The sequence below is a fragment of the Periplaneta americana genome, chromosome 16 (assembly GCF_040183065.1).
Source record: "Periplaneta americana isolate PAMFEO1 chromosome 16, P.americana_PAMFEO1_priV1, whole genome shotgun sequence".
In the NCBI taxonomy this organism is placed as follows: Eukaryota; Metazoa; Arthropoda; class Insecta; order Blattodea; family Blattidae; genus Periplaneta; species Periplaneta americana.
In genome coordinates, this window is record NC_091132.1 from 176077518 (window position 1) to 176100336 (window position 22819).

At 35.4% G+C, this 22819-nt stretch overlaps 1 protein-coding gene across 4 annotated transcripts in view; it reads right to left on the reverse strand.

The window, feature by feature from the left end:
* Positions 1-1423: 1423 nt before the first annotated feature.
* Positions 1424-22819, reverse strand: part of LOC138692027 (zinc finger protein 664-like) — a 105572-nt gene continuing 84176 nt past the window's right edge. The window contains exons 1-5 of one of the 4 annotated variants that reach the window (XM_069814831.1): positions 19660-19762; positions 16978-17078; positions 14452-14589; positions 12387-12469; positions 1424-2894 (exon numbers count right to left, since the gene is read on the reverse strand). In XM_069814831.1, coding sequence (XP_069670932.1) covers positions 2042-2894; positions 12387-12469; positions 14452-14589; positions 16978-17073 — 1170 coding nt within the window. In that variant the 5' untranslated portion in view covers positions 17074-17078; positions 19660-19762 and the 3' untranslated portion in view covers positions 1424-2041. Of the gene's footprint in view, positions 2895-7714; positions 9873-12284; positions 12470-14451; positions 14590-16977; positions 17079-19659; positions 19763-22819 lie in introns of those variants that run through there. The other 3 variants (XM_069814833.1, XM_069814836.1, XM_069814832.1) reach the window with 3 other exon arrangements.

A 22819-nucleotide genomic window follows, 5' to 3' on the forward strand; every position in this document is an offset into this window, starting at 1 on the left:
CTACTCCACGAAACTTATTGCATTCCTGATACAAGTAACATTAAGGAAGCCGTGAAAAAATCAACAAGATTCCAGATGCCGATGTTATTACTGCAATATGTTATATAAATAATATTGTTAAAATATTAAAATGAAAAATAAATCATTACATAACCTTACCGTTCGTTTTAAGTTCGCATTTATAGACTGGGGGGAAAAAAAAGACAGACGTATATCACGGCCTGCTGGAGTATAGTAAACACAGAAAACATTTTATAGCAACAATGTTGAAGAAAGATAGTTTGGTTTTCCGAAGTTGCCGTCATTAAACAGAAACCGACATGGACATTTCATTGCAACTAATTAGAAATTCCTCTTTCAGGTATGTAATAAACGAGCTTCGCACAAAATAATGTACGATACACGAGCGGTATGTTTGCTTTCATGTTCTCGGAAATTAAAAAAGCTTAAACTACGTTTCGCTTTTTCAATCTTTTCCTCGAACATGAAAACGTCAACATACTGCTCTTGTAACGTATATTACTATTTTGCAATATCAATTCTTGTTTTTCCTTGCTTGAATATCATTTTACGTAAATCATTAGTATTATTGCATTAATAACTTCTCTATAATAATAATAATAATAATAATAATAATAATAATAATAATGATAATAATAATAATAATAATGTCTGAAAGTAGAAGACACCGCTTGGTCACTTTCACAATTAAAACGAATTAGAGAGAACGAAATGTGTAGGAAATACACGTAATTGAAAACAATCAATTTTCCAAAGTAAATGAACCAGATGAAGAATGTAGTTTGAAAGTCGTCATCATCATCAACTTCCTAACAACTATTAAGCCAAGTGGCCTGTTACGATCTCAAACTAGAATTTTCAGTCCATCTCTTCTTTGGACGGCCTAGAGATCTTTTGCCATATGGATGGTAATGAAACAGTGCATTTGGAATTCTGCATCGATTCATTCGTTCGAGATGACCCTTCCACTGAAGTTTATATTTGCTGATGAACTGTATAATGGGTTCTATTTGAAGTTCTTGCGTTATGTCCTCATTTTTTTTATGATCCCAGCGAGTATATCCAGCTGTTGCTCTCATAAACCTCATCTCAATTGCTGTTATTCTATGGACATCTTTATTCTTCACAGTCCACGCTTCGCTACCATAGCTTAATACTGGCTGTGCTAAGGTTTTATACAAGCCTATTCTTGTGTGTCTTTGTACTAGTTAAGGTTTCATGATTTTATTAATGATCCCCATTGTTTTATTATATTTACATATTTTTTTGAGCAATATCTACTTCATCATAAGGTGATAGTGTATAGCCAAGGTAAGTTAAGGTATTTACTCTTTCTATTATTTTATTATTCAAACAGAATTTACTTGGTACAAGGAATTTCCCACAAAATTACATGATTTTCGATTTTTCAATATTAATTTCCATGTTATGTTTTTCACTGACCATATTTATATTGTGTATTGAATATTGTAAATCATCTTCAGTTGATGCCATGAGAACTAAATCATAGTATGAAAGTAACATTTTTAATTTAACAATTTAATTAATTCAGACTGAAGATATGTATATTATTTAAACTCATAAATAAAACTGAAATATACTTGGCATATTTATAATCTTCGTATTCGACGAGAGATACAAAATAGATTAAAGAATTTTCACGATACACAGTGTTTAGTAATGGAACTATTTCATCATTACGAGGCGAACCTAGCGGCAGAAATTGCAATAACGCTCCGATACCCACTCTTTATCATCCTATGCGCCATGTTGTATAATCTCGTAAACAGCGCTCCTAACGCACTCTATTAACTGTTCAGCCGCCATTGCTGCGGTGTGAATGGATTCATATCCCGCTGGACTCAATAATTCGCGTCGGTTTCGCATTTGCTACCGTTCCCGCATCGGTGTGCGTAAACTTTAAAATTTTCCAACACACTTGAACTGAATGGCTTCTCACCGGTGTATACGTGAATGCACATTGAAATTATCCAAGCGCGAAAAACTCTTTCCACACACTTCACAACTGAACGGCTTCTCGCCAGTGTGAACACATATGCGCAATAAGATGATCACGACGCGAAAAACCCTTTCCACACTCATTACAACTGAATGGCTTCTCGCCTGTGTGAACACGTGAATGGACATCGAGATTATCCTGGCGTACAAAAATCTTTCCACACACATCACAACGGAAGGGCTTCACGTCCTTGTGTTTGGGTGAAATCATACTGAGATGAACCGAACGAGAAAAACACTTTCCACATTCGTCGCAACTGAATGGCTTCTCGTCTGTATGTACGCGTGATTGCATATCGAAATATTCGGAACGCGAAAAACACTTTCCACAACCGTCACAACTGAAGGACTTCTTCTCGTCTCTGTGCAAGCTTGAATGCCTCGCAAGATTGTTGGACCACGCAAAACATTTGCCGCACACGTCGCATCTGAATGGTTTCGCGTCCGTGTGCACGCGTGAATGCCTCTCGAGGTTATCCGAGAACGAAAAACTCTTACCACAAACGTCACAACTGAATGTTTTCTCGTCTGTATGAACGCGTAAATGCTTCTTGAGATATTTCGATTTTGAGAAACACATTCCACACACGCGACAAACGAAACGCTTCTCGCTTTTGTGTTCGCGTGAATGTTTTTCGAAAACTTCCGACTGGAAAAAGCACTTTCCACACACATCGCAACTGAATTGCTTGTCATATTTGTGTACGAGGCCATGTCTTTTGAGTCTTGCAGAGTCACGAAAGAGCCTTCCGCAAACGTCACAATCGTATTTCTTCTCAACGGTGTGCACTTCCACTTCTTGTGCAATATTTTCACTCCATGTTGAAACTCCACTATTATGGCTAACTGGAACACTGATAATTATATTTTCCATTAGTGAAAAGAATATCTCGAAGTAATATGGTAATATATGCTCCTTAAACAAAGTAATATAGAAGAAATTAATAGTGGATTTCCAACTTCAGTTACTTCTGTAAGGATAGTCTTAAAAATATTAATAATAATCATCATAGTCAAAGTAATGGCGGTTATTATTCGGTTGAGAAGCTTTTATCATCTAGTCTGCTGTGAAACATTCTGGAAGTTAGAATATATATAAGTTATATTACCGGTTGTTCTGTATTGTTGTGAAACTTGGACTCTCACTTTGAGAGAGGAACAGAGATTAAGTGTGTTTGAGAATAACGTTCTTAGGAAAACATTTTGGGAAAAACGGATGAAGTTAGCGGAGAATGGAGAAAGTTACACAGCGCACAAATGCATGAATTGTTTTCTTCACCTGGCATAATTAGGAACATTAAATCCAGACTGATTCCTGCTGAATGTCCTCGCCACTATAATAATAATAATAATAATAATAATAATAATGATAATAATAATAATGATAATGACAATAACAATAATAATAATAATAATAATAATAATAAGAAGAAGAAGAATACTTACTTGCTGGCTTTTAAGAAACCCGGAGGTTCATTGCCGCCCTCACATAAGCCCGCCATTTGTCCCTATCGTGAGCAAGATTAATCCATTCTCTATCATCATATCGCACCTCCCTCAAATCCTTTTTAATACTATCTTCCCATCTACGTCTCGGCCTCCCTAAAGGTTTTTTTCCCTCCAGCCTCCCAACTAACACTCTGTATGCATTTGTGGATTCGCGCATACGTGCTACATGCCCTGCCCATCTCCAAATTCTGGATTTAATGTTCCTAATTATGTCAGGTGAAGAATACAATGCATGCAGTTCTGGCTTGTGTAACTTTCTCCATTCTCCTGTCACTTCATCCCTCTTAGCCCCAAATATTTTCCTAAGCACCTTATTCTCAAACAACCTTAACCTATGTTCCTCTCTGAAAGTGAGAGTGCAAGTTTCACACCCATAAAGTAAAACCGGTAATATAACAGTTTTATAAATTATAACTTTCAGATTTTTTGACAACAGACTGGATGATAAAAGCTTCTCAACCGAATAATAACACGCATTTCCCATATTTGTTCTGTGCTTAGTTTCCTCCCGAGTGTCATTTATATTTGTTACTGTTGCTCCAAGATATTTGAGCTTCTCCACCTCGTCAGAAGAAAATAATAATAATAATAATAATAATAATAATAATAATAATAATAATAATAATAACAGTAATAATACTAGTAATAATAATTATAATAGTAATAGTAATAATATAGTAATAATAGTAGTATTAATAATAATAATAATAATAATAATAATAATAATAATAATAATAGTAATAGTAAGAATACTTACATAATTACTGGCATTTAAGGAATGCGTAGATTCATTGCCGCCCTCACATATGCCCTCCATTGGTTCCTATCATGAGCGGGATTAATCCATTTTGTATCATATCCCACCTCCCTCAAATCCATTTTGATATTATCTTCCCATCTACGTCTCGGCCTCCCTAAAGATCTTTTTCCCTCCGGCCTCCCAACTAACACTCTATATGCATTTCTGGATTCGCCCATACGTGCTACATGCCCTGCCCATCTCAAACGTCTGGATTTAATGTTCCTAATTATGTCAGGTGAAGAATACAATGCGTGCAGTTCTGTGTTGTGTAACTTTCCCCATTCTCCTGTAACTTCATCCCTCTTAGGCCCAAATATTTTCTTAAGCACCTTAATCTCTAACACCTTTAACCTATGTTCCTCTCTCAAAATGAGAGTCCAAGTTTCACAACCATAAAGAACAACCGGTAATATAACTCTTTTATGAATTCTAACTTCCAGAATTTTTGGCTGCATACTAGACGATAAAAGCTTTTCAATCGAATAATAACAGAATAATAATAATAATAATAATAATAATAATAATAATAATAATGATGGTAGCAATAATAATAGTAATAATAATAATGATCATAATAATAATAATACTAATAGTATTAAGAGTTTTAATAATAATAATAATATTTGTTATAATAATAAAAATAATAATACTCCCTGCGTACCAAAATATGGTATAGTAACAAAGAAAAGAAGTGTGATTATTGCGCATGCGCGCACGAAATGTTTCGCGGTGTTGTAATCTGTTCAATAGTGGAAGAATTATCAGACAGAGCAGTTGTGAATGTTTCTAATCTTCTGTAGTGCTTCAAACTATAATATTTAAATAGTTCATTATGAATAGAAATCAAATGGGCACCTGCTGTGTTGTTCCAGTTGCAGAAAATGTAACACCAACCAGTGAATTTTGAATATAACATCTAAAACTCAACAGTCGTACAAAAAAGGGGTTGTAATTCATTGCAGGTTTTATGTTAATTTGGTTCACTTAAAACAATTTTTGTTTCTCCTTATATTAATTTTACATCACACAGAATGAAATGTACCTAATTTTTATGCTTTTCTTATGTTAATTTATCAATGAAATAAGTACCTGGAAGATGTATTAATAGTACATTATGCAACGAGCCTATAATGATAGTAATTAAGAAGCGAGTATGGATATTTATGAAACGAGCGCAAGCGAGTTTCATAATTTTCATACAAGCTTCTTAATTACCATTATAGGCGAGTTTCATACGACTTTTTATGCTCGACCATATTTGTAACTTGAAATTACCGGTATTCAGATGTATACATTTTATTCGTATCTGACAAGATCGGAAGTGACCTTGCTCTAGGTCGTGAATTGTGAGATGTGCGCAGACGCGAAAGTATTGATTTTTTCCGAGGAACAATAATGTCATTGACCTTGACGTAGTCCCGTTAAACTTGTTAATATTATAATATTATAACCTTGATTATTGAATTCGACATTGAAAAACGAGATGACAAATTGAATTTATTTGAATATTATTTACAATTAACGCTAATTATTATAGTAACAGAACATAACCTTCTGCGACAGTATTGGATTTCCAGCCTCCGTGACTTTTAGCTAATTCTCTTTCGATTACATATCCGAGAATAATCGATACTTGCGGTTTTATAACGGTACAAAGCTGACTTGTCATTGGCTGAACACATGTAAGCTGAGTTATCATTGGCTGAAGACCTGTACTTTAATGAGTAGGTGTACTTTAATGACATGCATTAAAGGACTGCTACCGGGTGTATTTTATTTTATTTTAGTAGGTTATTTTACGACGCTTTATCAACAGCTTAGGTTATTTAGCGTCTGAATGAGATGAAGATGATAATGCCGGTGAAATGAGTCCGGGGTCCAGCACCGAAAGTTACCAAGCATTTGCTCATCTTGGGTTGAGGGAAAACCCCGGAAAAAACCTCAACCAGGTAACTTGCCCCGACCGAGAATCGAACCCGGGCCACCTGGTTTCGCAGCCAGACGCGCTGACCGTTACTCCACAGGTGTGGACTACCGGGTGTATAATTAGTACATTTCGGCATGGTCGAGCATAAAGTTACATTATATCACTGAGAAGCTAACTAACATATATCATGTTCTGGAACAGAATTAATTACATCTTTCTCCACCATATTTTGGAACAGAGAGAGTACTAATAATATCAATAATAATAATAATAATAATAATAATAATAATAATAATAATAACAATGAGTAATAATAATATTATAAATAATAATAAAACAAATAATAATCATAATAATAATAATAATAATAATAATAATAATAAAATAGTGTATTTATTTCCATTTTTATGAAGTAAATATTAATTATACAATCAGTGTGCAAGCATCGTAAATATGCATAAAAGCATCCAGTGTGCTGGTCTAGTGATTCACAAAATAGCAATACTAAACCAAAATAGGTCTATATAGGTTCTTGAGTGTGCGTGCGCAGGCATTAGGAAGAAAATTTGTCAGTGTACAAAAACTTTACGAATTGTGGCGAAGCAACTGCCATATTCTTAGACGTACCCCTATGGAGAATATCTCACAGCATGAGTTACTAAAGATCTACACCCTCGGGAAGGATTCGCCTTTATGGGACATAACAGGCTATTCCTATTCTTTTTCTTGTAATATTATTGTGCTCGACAAAAGACAGGGACCAATAAAGGCTCAGCACACTTTATACAAGAATATTATGGAATTAAAATTTGAACAGAATTAAAATTCAGAATAATAATAACACAAAAATTTTAAGCAAGTAAAATTGAGATGTTAATAATGTGGATGTATAACAATATACACTGAGCGGTAAATATATACTTCGGTACATAATTATAATATATTAAACGTAACTTCTCATTTACCGCAATTGATCTGTATGCCGTGTTCGGATTTTTTTTCTTTGCAATATTTTAAATGGAGCATTGCCCAGTTGGTCGTATTGCGTTTGTCCACACGAGATGATTCCGATCAGAATTCTTGCCAGGGAATTCCAAACGGATTTTCGTACGGTTCAAAATCGAAATATTGAATGTTATGGCAAATTAAATCGATTACAAAGGCTCCAATCGCGGTAATATTGAAGTTAATATTATTTAATAAGTTCAACAGTATAAAATTAGAATTAAAGCAATGTAATATGGTGAAAGAACACATTGGATGAGATTGGGAAAATACTAAATTAACCAGGTATGGTCCTTCATAGTTTATTTAGGTTACAGAGCTGTTCAATTTATTTGCAGATTCAGTTCAGAACACTACAATGAAATAATGTGCTCTAGCGGTAAAGTACAACACTATTTCATTATTCATTCCGAAATGAGGGCAATGAGCGATACTATAATAAAAATCCGAAAGCAACGAAAAAATTTTTCGCTAAGCGAGTGCCCTTAACAGAGAAACAATGCGTTAGAAAACACTCCGTCATGATTTCTCGCACAATTCTGTGTGACAATAATCTGTACGCCTATTTCATAGTTCGAATACTGCATCTATTGTTTCGTTTATGGACTACTACCTAGAAATAATCGATATAATTCTACAGTTAGGCGATTTTGACGGCGGATTTGTAACTCGTCTCCTTGGCTTAATGCTTAATGTATCGGAGATCTGGGAAGATGTAAGAGATTTTGGTTCGAATACAGATGTCCGAAGTGGCGAGTAAATGAAATGTAACATAGTGAGTGTAGTTGTAGATATGAAAAATATGGATGACAAGAAAGAGAAAACGAGGGAAAAGAAAGACAGGAGAAGAAGAGAGAAGATAAGTATGGAAGGAAGAGAAAATGCAATAATTTTAATTAACAAAATTAGCACTCATATTTCGCTAATAGTGAGATCAGACCATATGACATTGTAGCTTTAAAATAAACAGACTTTACATACTCCTTAAGGAAACAGTGTATTGTAGGCCTAAATCTTTAAATTTGTCCGTGTTTGGTGTCTAAGGCATACTTATTTTCTAATTCCTTTTCAATCGTGTATGCTTTCATTTTTCAATTAAATGAGAACTAATGTTTGCAATGATCTTTAATAAACGAGATCGTACTTGCCGCCATTTTCAAATTACAATGTCCAACATCAAAACAACAAATTTCAACTCTAGGACCGAAACGACTGAAGTCGAAAGACTAACTTGCAAAACAACACTGGTATCTAATACGTGCCAGTCATAAGGTTAAGTCTTTGATACTAAAGCTCCAATAGCTACATCGCTATATTCTTTCAAGATTGATCACCCTTATGGTCCGTAAATATTATTCAAAGGAAACATTCATCCACAGATCGCGATACAAATTCACAGACCAAATCGCTATTAATAGTCACAGTGACTTTTCCAGAACTGGCAAGTTCAGATATAGCTACAAAACGAAGCCATACCCAACCTCTGTTCCACACTCATCACTCTCGAGTATTTGCACGCGTGAATTCATTTCGAATTCGTCGTAGTGTTGCCAGATATGGCTCTTGAAAGCTTTCTCGCTTGTGTAAGCGTGCATGTCTTTTCAAATGACTACAGTGCGAAACGTTCTTTCCAGACATTGCACTAGCACCGCTTTTTGCTTGTGAATATGCATTCTCGAAGTTTTAGAGTACTTAAAACTGTGTAGATCCTCCCTAAAACATCGCGTACATGGCATTCCAGACTTTCCTCATGCGAGAAACTTGACAATGCAGTCACTTCTCGCCAGTGTGTAAGCGTGAATGCCATTTGAGGCTTCTCAAAGCGGTAAAACGACTTCCACACACGTTGCAACTGAACGGTTTCTCACCGGAGTGCACGCGTGAATGCCTCTTAAGATTGTCGGAGCGAGAAAAACACTTTCCACACACACATCACAAGTGAGTGGCTTCTCGCCTGTGTGAACAAGTGAATGCATATTGAAATTATATGCCCGTGCAAAACCTTTTCCACAGATATCACAACAAAATGGCATCGCCCCTGTGTGAACGCGTGAATGCTTAGTAAAGTCTTCCAAATCAGAAAAACACTGTCCACACACATCACAAGTGAATGGTTTGACGGCGGTGTGCACGAGTGAATGCATCTTTAGATTACCCGAACGCAAAAAACACTTTCCGCATACGTCACAACTGAATGACTTCACGCCTGTGTGTACGCGTGAATGAGTATAGAGATATTCCAAGCGCGAAAAACACTTTCCACAAACGTCACAACTGAATGGCTTTTCGAATGTATGCACGCGTGAATGCCTCTTAAGTTGTGAAGAACATGAAAAACATTTCCCACACTCGTGACAACTGAATGGTTTCGCGCCTGTGTGCACAAGTAAATGCCTCTTGAGATTTGCCAAGCACGACAAACTTTTTCCACATACGTCACAACTGAATCCCGTGTCGCCATTGTGTTCGAGGCCATGGCATTTGAGTCTTGAGTCACAATCATATTTCTTGTCGTCGATATACACGTCTTCTTCTTGGGGAATATTTTCGCCGAATGTTGCAACTCCACTACTATGGCTAACTGCAACACTGACAATATTATAAGTGCCATTAGGTGAAAGAATGCCTAATTCAGCAATGTGGAAATATCTAGCTCAAAAGCAAAGGAATACAGCAGAAAGTATTAGAGGATTATCACGGAAAGTTACTCTCTACCGATGATCTTAAAAAAATTAATAATAATAATTATATTAATAATAATAATAATCATCGTCATAAAATTAGTAATAATTGTAGTAATAATAGTAGTATTAGCAATAGAAGTAACAGTAGTAATAATAATAATAATAATAATAATAATAATAATAATAATGCAAGGAGATGCACTATCACCTTTCTTTTTAACTTTGATTTACAGATGCCATCAGGAAAGTCCACGATAACAGAGAGGGTTTGGAATTGAAAGGTTTACATCAGCTTCTTGTCTATGCTGATGACGTGAATATGTCAGGAGAAAATCCCCAATCGATTAGGCAAAATACGGGAATTTTACTTGAGGCATGTAAAGAGATAGGGGTAGAAGTAAATCCCGAAAAGACAAAGTATATGATTATGTCTCGTGACGGGAATATTGTACCAAATGGAAATATAAAAATTGGAAATTTATCCTTTGAAGAGGTGGAAAAATTCAAATACCTGGGAGCAACAATAACAAATATAAAAGATACTCGGAAGGAAATTAAACTCAGAATAAATATGGGAAATGCCTGTCATTATCCGGTTGAGGAGCTTTTATCATCCAGTCTGCTGTCAAATTGTCTGAAAGTTAGAATTTATAAAACAGTTATATTACCGGTTGTTCTTTATGGGTGTGAAACTTGAACTCTCACTTTGAGAGAGGAACATAGGTGAAGGGTGTTTGAGAATAAGATGCTTAGGAAAATATTTGGGGCTAAGAGGTATGAAGTTACAGGAGAATGGAGAAAGTTACGCAACACAGAACTGCACGCATTGTATCCTTCACCTCACATAATTAGGAACATTAAATCCACACGTTTGAGACGGGCAGGGCATGTAGCATGTATGGGCGAATCTAGAAATGCATATAGAGTGCTAGTTGGGAGGCCGGAGGGAAAAAGACCTTTGGCGAGGCCGAGACGTAGATGGAAAGATAATATTAGAATGGATATGAGGGAGGTGGGATATGATGATAGAGACTAGATTAATCTTCCTCAGGATAAGGACCAATGGCAGGCTTATGTGAGGGCAGCCAGGAAGGTCCTGGTTCCTTAAAAGCCAGTAAGTCATAATACTAATAATAATAATAATAATAATAATAATAATAATAATAATAATAATAATTATGAAACTTGTAAATATAGACATTCAAATCAACCCAGATTTATTAATTTCCTTCCTTGGACACAGGATCTCCCTTGGTTCTCTAGGAGAGAAGCAGATCTGAAAGCAGTAGGACTCAGTTCCTTCTACATTATAATCAAATGGCTATTAGAAATTTGACATCAAACCTGAGAAACAAAATGGAAGCTATTTTTCCTGTGTACATGCAATTGGAAAATGAAAGACTTCAAATAATTCGCCTATATTAAATGTGATAAGATGAAAATAGGTGAATGTCTAGGTATTTTCTTGCACAACCGCAACATTAGCCTTGTAGTAATGGTATAGTAGTGTTAGGACTTGTATAGGTGATAGTAATACGAAATATTATAATTTATGCTATTTCATTCCACAAAGAATACAGAAATTTCCATCCGAACAATAATTATGTCGAAATTACAAATATATTTACTTTGTTATGATGTAAATAAAGCAGTTAAACCAACGACCAAGTAAAAGGCTTATGGCCAGTTCGTCAAAGTAATGTATAATTTGTTTAACGAATGCTAAATTAACAGTCTGTTTATTTTTAACGCTTTGTTAATCTATTTTCCATTTGCTCAACATAATTTTGTTTAAGGTAACCAACACTTAACTGTAACGTTTGTTAGCTCTATTTTAACTACTCAACAGCAGTTGGTAATGATTCTACACAAGTAAGACAATTTTTATTGGCTAAAATTAATCTTTAAATTCTATATTATAGAGTGAGTCATGAAACTTGCATAAAATGACAACCTGTTATAGTAGGCCACGCTCCATAAACAAACAGTTGACAAATGACAGCTGTAGGTAACGTACTGAATAGTAATTACAAAGTAAGGTTATATTTCTTCATTGCTATTATGAATACGAAATACGAAAGAAATAAAATAACGCTGATGTATTTAAACAGTCCAAATTATTTTTTAAATGTTATATTACCAGTCATATGCTAAACATTCCCTACAGAGAGACACAAAATATTAATTTCGCAACTTCTGTTCGAACAGCTGTGGAGACATCGGCCATATTTAACTAACTGTTAAACGAGTTAACTGCCCGAAATCCTACACTTAAAATTAAAAAACTGTTAACAATCTGTTAAACCAAACTAGTGTTGAAAACATACAATTTTATTAATTAACAAACTGTTTAGAGTTTAACAGTGGTTAAATATTCTAACAATACTTGGAAAAACCGGCCATTACACATTTCACTCACCTCTCAGTTAAGACTTCATTCTCTTCTGATGTTACTTCCAGTTTGACCTCCTCCTTCATTTCATCCACTTCACATGAATTTTTCTGTAAATCAGGATTATGTAAAACAGACACATGGGACAACAGATGAACAGTGAATGTAATGTACTTCATATACTCCACACATTTGAATATAAATCCTATCCAATGCAATATACAATATAAGAATTGTTCGCAAAACATGGTAAAGAAACATCTACATAAACAATTAAATGCAAAAGATTAGTGCAGTTTGTAGGAAATATCCCGTATTACGTTTTTATTTAGTAGGTTATTTTACGACGCTTTATCAACATCTTAGGATATTTATCGTTTGAATGCGGTGAAGATGATAATGCCGGTGAAATGAGTCCGGGGTCCAGCACCGAAAGTTACCCAGCATTTGCTCATATTGGGTTGAGGGAAAACCCCGGAAAGAACTTCAACCAGGTAACTTGCCCGGACTGGGTAACGAACCCGGGCCACCTGGTTTCGCGGCCAGACGCGCTAACCGTTACTCCAGAGGTACGGACCTGTATTACGTAAATTTTCACAAACACAGAGTTAATTGAAAGTGGAAATGACAATGAATCTCGCACCACATTCTGAGATGCTCACAAGTCAGAAAGAGACAGCTGTGTGGAAGTAACAGTTTACGTTAAAATCAGAAATGAAAAAATGTTTTGAAAATTGTGAAGGTCTACAGGGCAATTCAAAATGATGAACCAGATTTCAGTAACTAAATGTATGAAATCTAAGGAAGTATTGTTTTGTGAGCCATGTGCTTCGAAACGTAAATTTTTAAAGTTTAGTTTTCCCGCACTGTTTCCACTTTCGCTCGCAAGGAATGAGCAGCAGGGCAATGAAGGATAATGACGTTGACTGGACAAAATAAATCTTTCTGCGTGCTTGATTATCACGCAAAAAACTCTGTGATTAGTGTTCAGCGGCATATCCGAACCAAGTATCAGACAAACGCAATTTTACAGAATAGGTTTTTCTTGATATGATGCAACGATGGCTCCTCCCACAGCGTGAAGAGGATAGTGCAGACTTCATTCTTCAATTGGATGGTACCCTTCTGCATTACCACGTCAGCGTTCAGGACGATTCTTAATGGGTGACTACAACAACGATGGATAGGCCGTGTAAGTGTGAGAGATGCGAATCTATTTCGTTGGCCACCACGTTCTCCCGATTTGACCCCATGTGATTTCTTCATGTGGAGTTTTGTGAAGGGTGAAGTTTACGTGCCACCAGTGCCAACGATACTGAATGGTCTGCGCGACCACATCGCAGCAGCCATTACTGAGGTTGACTGTGACCTGTTACAAAAGGTTCAGCTTCATGTGTGTCGCGTTACACAGGCGATTCAAGCAGAACACTTATAGTGTGTCGGAAGAAAATTTTGAAATTTCACCTTTCGAAGCACAAGTCTCACAATTGGAATGAATTTCACACAATAAATTACTAAAATCGGGTCCATTCATTTTTACCTGCCTTGTATTTAGACATTTGTGGATTAGCAAGAAGGCATATTAAATTGAACTAAATGTGGTCGGGGTAAATATTATCACTGGCGCCACCAGCGTGGCTCAGTCAGTTAAGGCGCTTGCGTGCCGGTCTGAATTTGCTCTCGGGCGCAGGTTCGATCCCCGCTTGGGCTGGTTACATGGTTTGGTTTTTCCGAGATTTGCCCCAACCGTAAGGTGAATGTCAGGTAATCTATGGCGAATCCTCGGCCTCATCTCGCCAAATAACATCTCGCTATGACCAAATTCATCAACTCTACATAACCTCGTAGTTGATAGAGAGTCGTTAAATAACCAACTAAAAAATTATCAGTGGCGATGCAAACATCAAAATTAGAATGATTTACTGAACAATGAACACTTTAGTGTCTACGAGAAAAATGAGATGCAAATGGTTCACGAATTACATGCAGAAGAACCCAAAGAACCCCCTGGTCACGTGCCTATAGCAGCCACATGAGCTAGTAAATAACAGACAGAGACTTCCGACCAACACACTTCATGCACTGCACTCACCTCAGATTCACTCTTCAGCATGGGAAAATCTCCTGGCACTGCAGCTTCCTCAAATGTCATCTCTGATTTCAGATCGCACTTGTGGTCCATAAATTCTGTTTTTATTTCGGTGACGTGCAAATCTAATAAATTTCCTTCCTGCAAGATAAAGAAAAAAGTAACAGGGTAAAATATGATATAAGGTTGTTCACGAAAGTCATGTAACTATTTATAAAATCTGCAGATGGCATTATTAATACAATGTCAACGAATGCACGTGTACCTATTCCAAAACCAACAGTATAATAATTTCCGTGAGAAGCCTTGCAACACAGCATATACATGTATACATTTATTGTCTGATATTTTGTTGCTGGGCTGACGGGTGGCTGACATGATGTTAACAAAATATCCACAAACAACTGAAGATCCAATCTTTAGCAGGTACAAGACATGTCGAAAGATGGTGGATTGCCGGGGACCAATACTTAGTATGACCACGTTTTTTATGGTCCACCAGGGGACATCGGCAATTTCAACAAAAACCACGAACACTTGTCTAGTCGCTGTGCGTTGAAATGTTGTCGAAATTACATGTAACGGTAGATACAATTATAGAACTTTTCACACTAAATTTGTAGAGTAACTGCCCCCCCAAACTTGCCTGAATTCTTTTTCTTCTATTAACGTTAGGAAATATTGAATTCAACAGTTACTTTTCGCTTTTGTTTATGATTAAGTTTCTGTGCTTAAATTGACGAATTAATGTCTTGATATAATGTGTCTGGATTATAATATTTATTTTAATTTTCTGAATATATAAGAGTTTCTATACCTCATTTGAGGATTGGAAGCACTGTAATGTTTCTTTTGTAACAGCCTGTACTCATGTGTTCGAAGTCTGCAGGTGTTCAGGCCGTCACTTGGAGAAATATGAATAACATACTGCACAACAATGCAGAAAAAAGACAAGTGATCCCCGTATAACGTGTAAACTTAAGAACGAGATTAAATAAAATAATTTGAGTTTACATTTCATACGATATCTTCAGGAAAGCTTAATATAAAAAGGTTTCTGTTAGCACCATTACGTTGTTTTATTGATGTATGCATGGTTTCTGTACGAGAGAAAAATAGGGAGATTGTTTTAAGTTAGTCCATATTATAATTTGTAGCAGACCTCCAGTCGAACCCTACACAACTCGATCCGAAACATCGCGGATATGGATGTAACATGTTGTTGTTGTTGTTGTTATCTAATGCCGGGCTTTGGCAACGAAGCCATTAGCATTCTTGCTCTCCAATATTTCTCTGAGGTGGATCCATCACATAGAACTTCACAGGTTTGTAGATGATCTTCAGTCATTTCTTCTTCTTTGTTGCATAGAGGGCAATTTGGATTTGTGTAAATTCCTATTTTATTCAAGTGTTTGGCCAAATAATCGTGTTCTGTAAGCAGTCTGAATTTTGCTACTGCAGATTTACGTGGGATTTCAGGAATAATTTCTGTTTTTTTTTTTTATTAAGATGCTCCATTTTGTATCTTTGGATTTGGTACATAGTGCTTGGTTTTGCTTGATTTTATATTTATTTTTAATTAGTCTTTTGATGGGTGTAAAAGGTAGGCTTGTATTTGTATTCTGAATTAAATTGGATCCTTTTTTGGCAAGAAAGTCAGCAGTTTCATATCCAGCAATTCCGCAATGTGCAGGTATCCATTGCAATTGAATTCTTTTCTGTAGTTTTTGAAGTTGTTGGATCATTTTGTGACTTTCTTTAATTTGGATTGACATCATTTTATTGAATTTATTGCATATAACGTTGCTTTAGAATCAGAGAGAATGACAGCATTTTGAAATTTATCTATTCTGTACAGTAGGTGTTGGAGTGAGATATGAATAGCCATTATGGATGTAACATTGTAAGAAACATTCCCCCGAAAATACCTTTATTAAATAATCATATTCCGATATACTGTACCACGGTCAAGCTATAGGCCTAACAGAAAGAGAAGGTAAATGATGTCCCCCATAACCCCATTATATGGCGAATCTATGGTTTTGATTTGCCCCTCCCCCCCAAAAAGGAACGGTTCTCTCTCCGCCTATGAGTGTTACAGACGTAAAGCCAAATATATTGGACAAACAAGAAAAATAGATCACCCATAACAATACAATGTATATTTAGTTATTCCACAATTGGGACATTGGCTGACATCTACGAATGACTGCAAGGGTCCAGAATACTAAATAAAAAGTTAATGCCATTCTAAATAATACAATTGATTAGTTTTAAGAAGTTTCAACGTTCTTCTAAAAATCAATGAAATTTTTAAAAACTCCAAAATACATTAACAATATTTGTTTGTGAACATACGTGTTCTTATGTGACATAAAATTAGGTTTTCACGATTGGTACCATACAAACACAAGTTTTAACTTTCTTAATCGTGTTGCATTGAGTTCAAGAAAAATATTTAATTACACAGGTATATGCTCTCTGGTTATGATATATTTAGCAAGGAAAAAGTAATTACTCTCAATATACCTCAGATAAAGGCTTCTTCTCTTCTATATCTGCGTCATCACTTGTTTGTATAGAAAGTGGGTCGACCTCAGGTTCCATCTTGATTACGTCATCCATTACGACTGAAAAAGAAATTAAGAATCCTAACATAGAGAACATGAGCGATACAGATAGACTTACTAGCTTGGTAAATGAAATAACAAATCGACATCCGAATAGAGTGAGAATTTCTGTGCATATGCGAGAGCGAACACTTACTAATGAACACAAATACAAACGAAGGTGTACATGAGCTTACACGAGCATGTGATTGGAGGGATAAGTTACAGTAGTTGTTTTACAAAAAAGCTGGAGAATTGACGACAAATTTGAGGTGCAATTTTACATTGCCGTGGTTCGTGAGTTGGTAAGAATTCTTATCTGTTACATTCCTTAAATTACAGCTTTCCGTAAATCATGTTTATCATCTTGATTCCATATACTCTCACATCTACAATACCTAATCCTTAGATTTTTGCAAATCAAGCTTTCAGATATAATTCCCTCTAAAGTTGATTTGAATAATTTCGAGGGAAAAATTGTTCCGGGGCCGGGTATCGAACCCGGGACCTTTGGTTAAACGTACCAACGCTCTATCAACTGAGCTACCCGGGAACTCTACCAGACACCGATCCAATTTTTCCCTCTACATCCACAGACCTCAAAGTGGGCTGACAACCGTCAAGCAACCAACATTGAGTGCACACTACTGTGTGCGACTTAAATTGTGGTTTTCTGTTAACGAACAGTGACGTGTACTATGCAAATCAAGCTTTCAGGTATAACTCCCTGTGAAGTTGATTTGAATAATTTCGAGGGAAAAATTGTTCCAGGGCCAGGTATCTTAGCTGTAACATTACCAGATGAAGCTATGGACTAAATGAAACAGTAAAATACAATCATTTGGTCCAGGTAGCATCCATTTTTAGGATGATTCATGTAATAATAAGTTTGTAATTAGCGAGTGTATTTACATATTTTATAGTCCAGAGAGTATTCAGTTTCGTGTAAACATCATTCTTCTAACATGTTTACTTATTATGACAAGCGACGCTGATATAACCTCTGCAGTTGCGAGCGTCGTTAAATAAAACATAACATTTATTATTATTATTATTATTATTATTATTATTATTATTATTATTATTATTCAGAGGCTAGGTTACAAAGAGGATTGTATACATTAAATAAAATATTAAAAGATTTTGGGATGGAAATTTGAGCACAAAAATGAAAAGTAATGGCAGTTTTAGGACAAGACCCAGTCAGAAGTAAGATAATACACAATAACCAATGCCTCGAACAAGTGCAAAACTTCAATTATCTGGTTTGTGAAATATCCTATCAAAATGAAAAAGATGTGAACTAGAAAATTACCAAATTTACACAAATTCTAGGAATAATAAACAATGCATTAAAAGCTAAATTAGTACAAAAATCTACAACAATAAAAATATATAATACACTAGCATTACCCTCCCTTTTATACGGAAGCGAGATTTGGACATTAAAGAAAAAAGACATGAACAGAATCAAAGCAACGGAAATGAAATTTTTCAGGAGGACAGCAGGATATGCTCTTTTAGACCGAAAAAGGAATGAAGAATTTTTAGAACAATTAGAAGTAGAGTCAGTAGAAGAAAAAATCAGCAGATACAAATTCAATTGGCTAGATCATGTAAGAAGAATGGAAAATTCAAGAATCCCAAAAATTATGATACAATATAAACCTAGAGGACATCGTCGACCAGGAAGACCTTTAAGAAGACTGCTAGATGGGGCCGAAACAGGTCTAGAGGGGCCTAATTCGTGAAGGATGATGATGATGATAATTTATTATGGCATCCACATGACATCTTTAAAAAGAATATAAATTAGGATTCAACAAATGACTCCAAAGCATTGTGAATAAAGCGTGGATTTTGGTGGGGGGCGAACGAGCGTTGAGCTACTTCAGTGATTTTGGAAGTCAAATTGTTCGAAATTCTAAGAGATTTTTTGCTTGTTTGTAGAGATGTGTTTTAAAAGTTAAGGAATCTATTGGTAATTATTTTAAGTGAAGAAAATTGTAGAAATCTACAGTAAATTACCTGTGAAATGAGACGTCCGTCGTAATGCAAGTGGAATCGATGTGGTTTATTCTAAAGAAAACGAACGTAGGGATATAAAACGTACGATGCGATATAATGTGAAGAACGCAGAACTTTCATTAATCGAATAGCTACTAAAACACTCACAGCATACTAATCATAGTACACAAATGTTAGTCTAGTGTTGTAGGATTACACAGGTAAATATCGATATGGTTCATAACCATAATCTTAAGAATAAAGGAAAAAAAACATGAATACTCATGGTTCTTAGTGAAAGATAGAAAATACCAACAATACCAAGATAAAGTAAAAATTACTAACAGGAGAGCGTGTAATATAAAGGAAATCATATGTGAATTAAAACATGTGCCTTACATTAAGAAATAATTAATTACAAGTTTTAAATGTATCCAATTTTTATATACTAATATACAAAGAATGAAGTACATGCCTCTACTATACGCGGCAATCGAATGAAACCAATGAAGGAGAGTTTTTCCCATACCATTTTGTGGATTACAAAGCCGCAATATATTGCCCACTGTTCTTTGAAAAAATTACATTTACATACCTGTTTTCAGCTGTCACTCTTAAGCATTGGTCAAAACCAAGTAGCACAGATAAATTAGGCGTAATATAGCGAAAATATATTACTCAAATTTCAGCACAAAATGTAATTTAGAAAGCTTGATAGTAATTCACATAGAAGACCGTGAAACACAGGTTTTTGGATTAGTTAGACTCAGTGATCTCAACATTATAAACTGGATACAGAATTCATGTATACAAATTCATCCTGTTTTTTCGTGGTTTTCCTAAGGCGCTAAGACAAATCTCTGGGTGAGACCTAAATGAAATGGTCCATGGATCGACATCATCTTACCCATGAAGATTCCGCTAATTTGTCAAACGTAAATAGATGCCTGGCTTACCTTCATACATTACCCTATTACATGATAGATTTTACTCGATTCCACTCGCATTGCAAAAGGACAAAGCAACTTTCAATTTGCAGACTTACACCTTATGGCGTTTCTTTTTGTGATCCTTAAGTCGGCTTCTCTAACACTTTTATATGGTAGCTGTTACGTTTCGTCCATTTTGGGCTTTTTCCTCTTCAAAATTTTCCAGAACGCCTTCCAAGGCGAACCGCAAGTCACAGTGATACACGTGTCTACCAGGTTTGGAGCTCACACATTCAGTTTTTCTAGGGCGCAAATTCCTTTGCAAGTACTGGTTTTGGCGTAGATACCTTACAAAATTTATCTCCCATTTCCTTCTCTTTGAATTCAATTGTTCCACGCCTGTATACAAATGCTACAGGAAACTTGACGTGATACTTCCGTAATATTGCCGCACTTGAATCTCATCTCTCTCTTTCGAAGTCACATGGCAAATTGATGGTCAGGAGAAAGAACATTTATTTTTACAATGTATTGTTAATTTTACCGTTATCATGGTGGAATTCTGTGCTGCATAAGGCTGTAAAGCGAAAGCGGGCGCAAATACTGAAGGAGTTTCTTCTGACTGCAAGTTTAGATTTATCATTAACTGTGGAAGCAGAGAATAGTGCATTGTGGTACGAATTTGACAGTTTGTGTTTTTCTCTTTAGCAAGCTCCATCGTTTAAACTTGCTGCATAGCTTGCTGTAATGTCGGAGTATTATTTTCTAAAAGCCTCTGACATATTTCAGAAGACAGTCCAAGAAAAAATGTCACCAATATAATGATTTTGAGGCAGATCTATGGCTTTAAATCACTTTCTGCTTAGTGTTACAAGTGAATAAGCCTATATTGAAGGGCCGGGTAATTACGGGAATTGCGAAAATCACACACACACACACACACACACACACACACACACATATATATATATATATATGTATACACACAATAGATTTTGAATAATCTTTACGAATTAAGTGATTCTGATTAATAACATGCGGATAAAACAATCGCGAAATAAAGTTCTACTAGATAAATATGAACACATTCACGAATTATTTCTATTGCGTCGTTTTATAGCGAATGTCATCTTTTGAGATTTTCTCACTTGAATTTTGTTATATATCCAAGTAGGCTACATTACATGGTATTTCAGATGTTCTGATTACTTTCTTACTTACTTAAAAATGGCTTTTAAGGAACCCAAAGGTTCATTGCCGCCCTCACATAAGCCAGCCATCGGTCCCTATCCTGTGCAAGATTAATCCAGTCTCTATCATCATATCCCACCTCCCTCAAATCCATTTTAATAGTATCCTCCCACTTACATCTCGGCCTCCCCAAAGGTATTCTTCCCTCCGGTCTCCCAACTAACACTCTATATGCATTTCTGGATTCACCCATACGTGCTGCCCATCTCAAACGTCTGGATTTAATGTTCCTAATTATGTCAGGTGAAGAATACAATGCGTGCAGTTCTGCGTTGTGTAACTTTCTCCATTCTCCTGTAACTTCATGCCGCTTAGCCCCAAATATTTTCCTAAGCACCTTATTCTCAAAAACCCTTAACCTATGTTCCTCTCTCACAGTGAGAGTCCAAGTTTCACAACCTTATAGAACAACCAGTAATACAACTGTTTTATAAATTCTAACTTTCAGATTTTTTGACAGCAAACTAGATGATAAAAGCTTCTCAACCGAATAATAACACGCATTTCCTTTATTTTTAAATGATCTGATTACATTAGTGAACTCAAGAGACGTAGAATTCAACATTTCACTAATAATTTGATAGTGTTAATTTGAGGGCTGCAAGAATTTTCCCTTTTTAATGAATGTATGTTAAATACAGAAGGTCATCCCTTATTGTTTGCAGATGACACAAGTATAGTAATTACAGCCAATAACTTCAACACATTCCAATCCTCAACAGAGGAAATTCTCTTCAAAATATGTGACTAGTTCTCAATCAATAAATTGGCATTAAATTGTAACAAAACTGACATAATTCAATTTAAATCCTGTGCAAATTCGAAGTCGCAAATTTCTAGCGCAATAATTAACAACAGTTCCCTATTAGAAACAATAACAACCAAATTTCTTGGCTTAAAAATCGATAATGTGTTAAATTAGAAAAATCATATTAAAGAAATTACCCCCAAACTAAATTCAGCTTGGTTTGCTATTAGATCTATGCAAAAGATAGTAAATATCAATACCTTAAAAACAATATACTTTGCATACTTCCACTCGGTAATGAGTTTTGGAATAATATTCTGGGGAAATTCCACAGATAGTAACAGTATATTTCTATTACAAAAAAGAGTATCTAGAATAATAGTAGGTGCCAAATTAAGGGAATCGTGTAGGACTATTTAAAAAAAAAACTACAAATAATGCCCATGGCTTGTCAGTATATCTTTTCATTAATAATCTTTCTCGTATGTAACTGTGAAAATTTTGTAACTAATTCAACAGTTCATAGCATAAATACACAAAAAAATGACTTTATACTCCATCGGCAAGTCTATCGTGCTATCAAAAAGGAGTGCGTTATATGGCAGTAAAAATTTTTAATAGCCTCCCTATCGATATAAAAAATGAAACTCAAAACATAAAATTATTTAGGGCCAAATTAAAGAAGTACCTAATTTCTCACACCTTCTATTCATGACATTCAGTAACACTTCATGAAATTGATACTAAAACTTTTATGTTGTACTAGTAGACTATACTGTAAATCTCGTCTGTGTATATTTCATCTAGGCTGTGACTATAAATTAGCA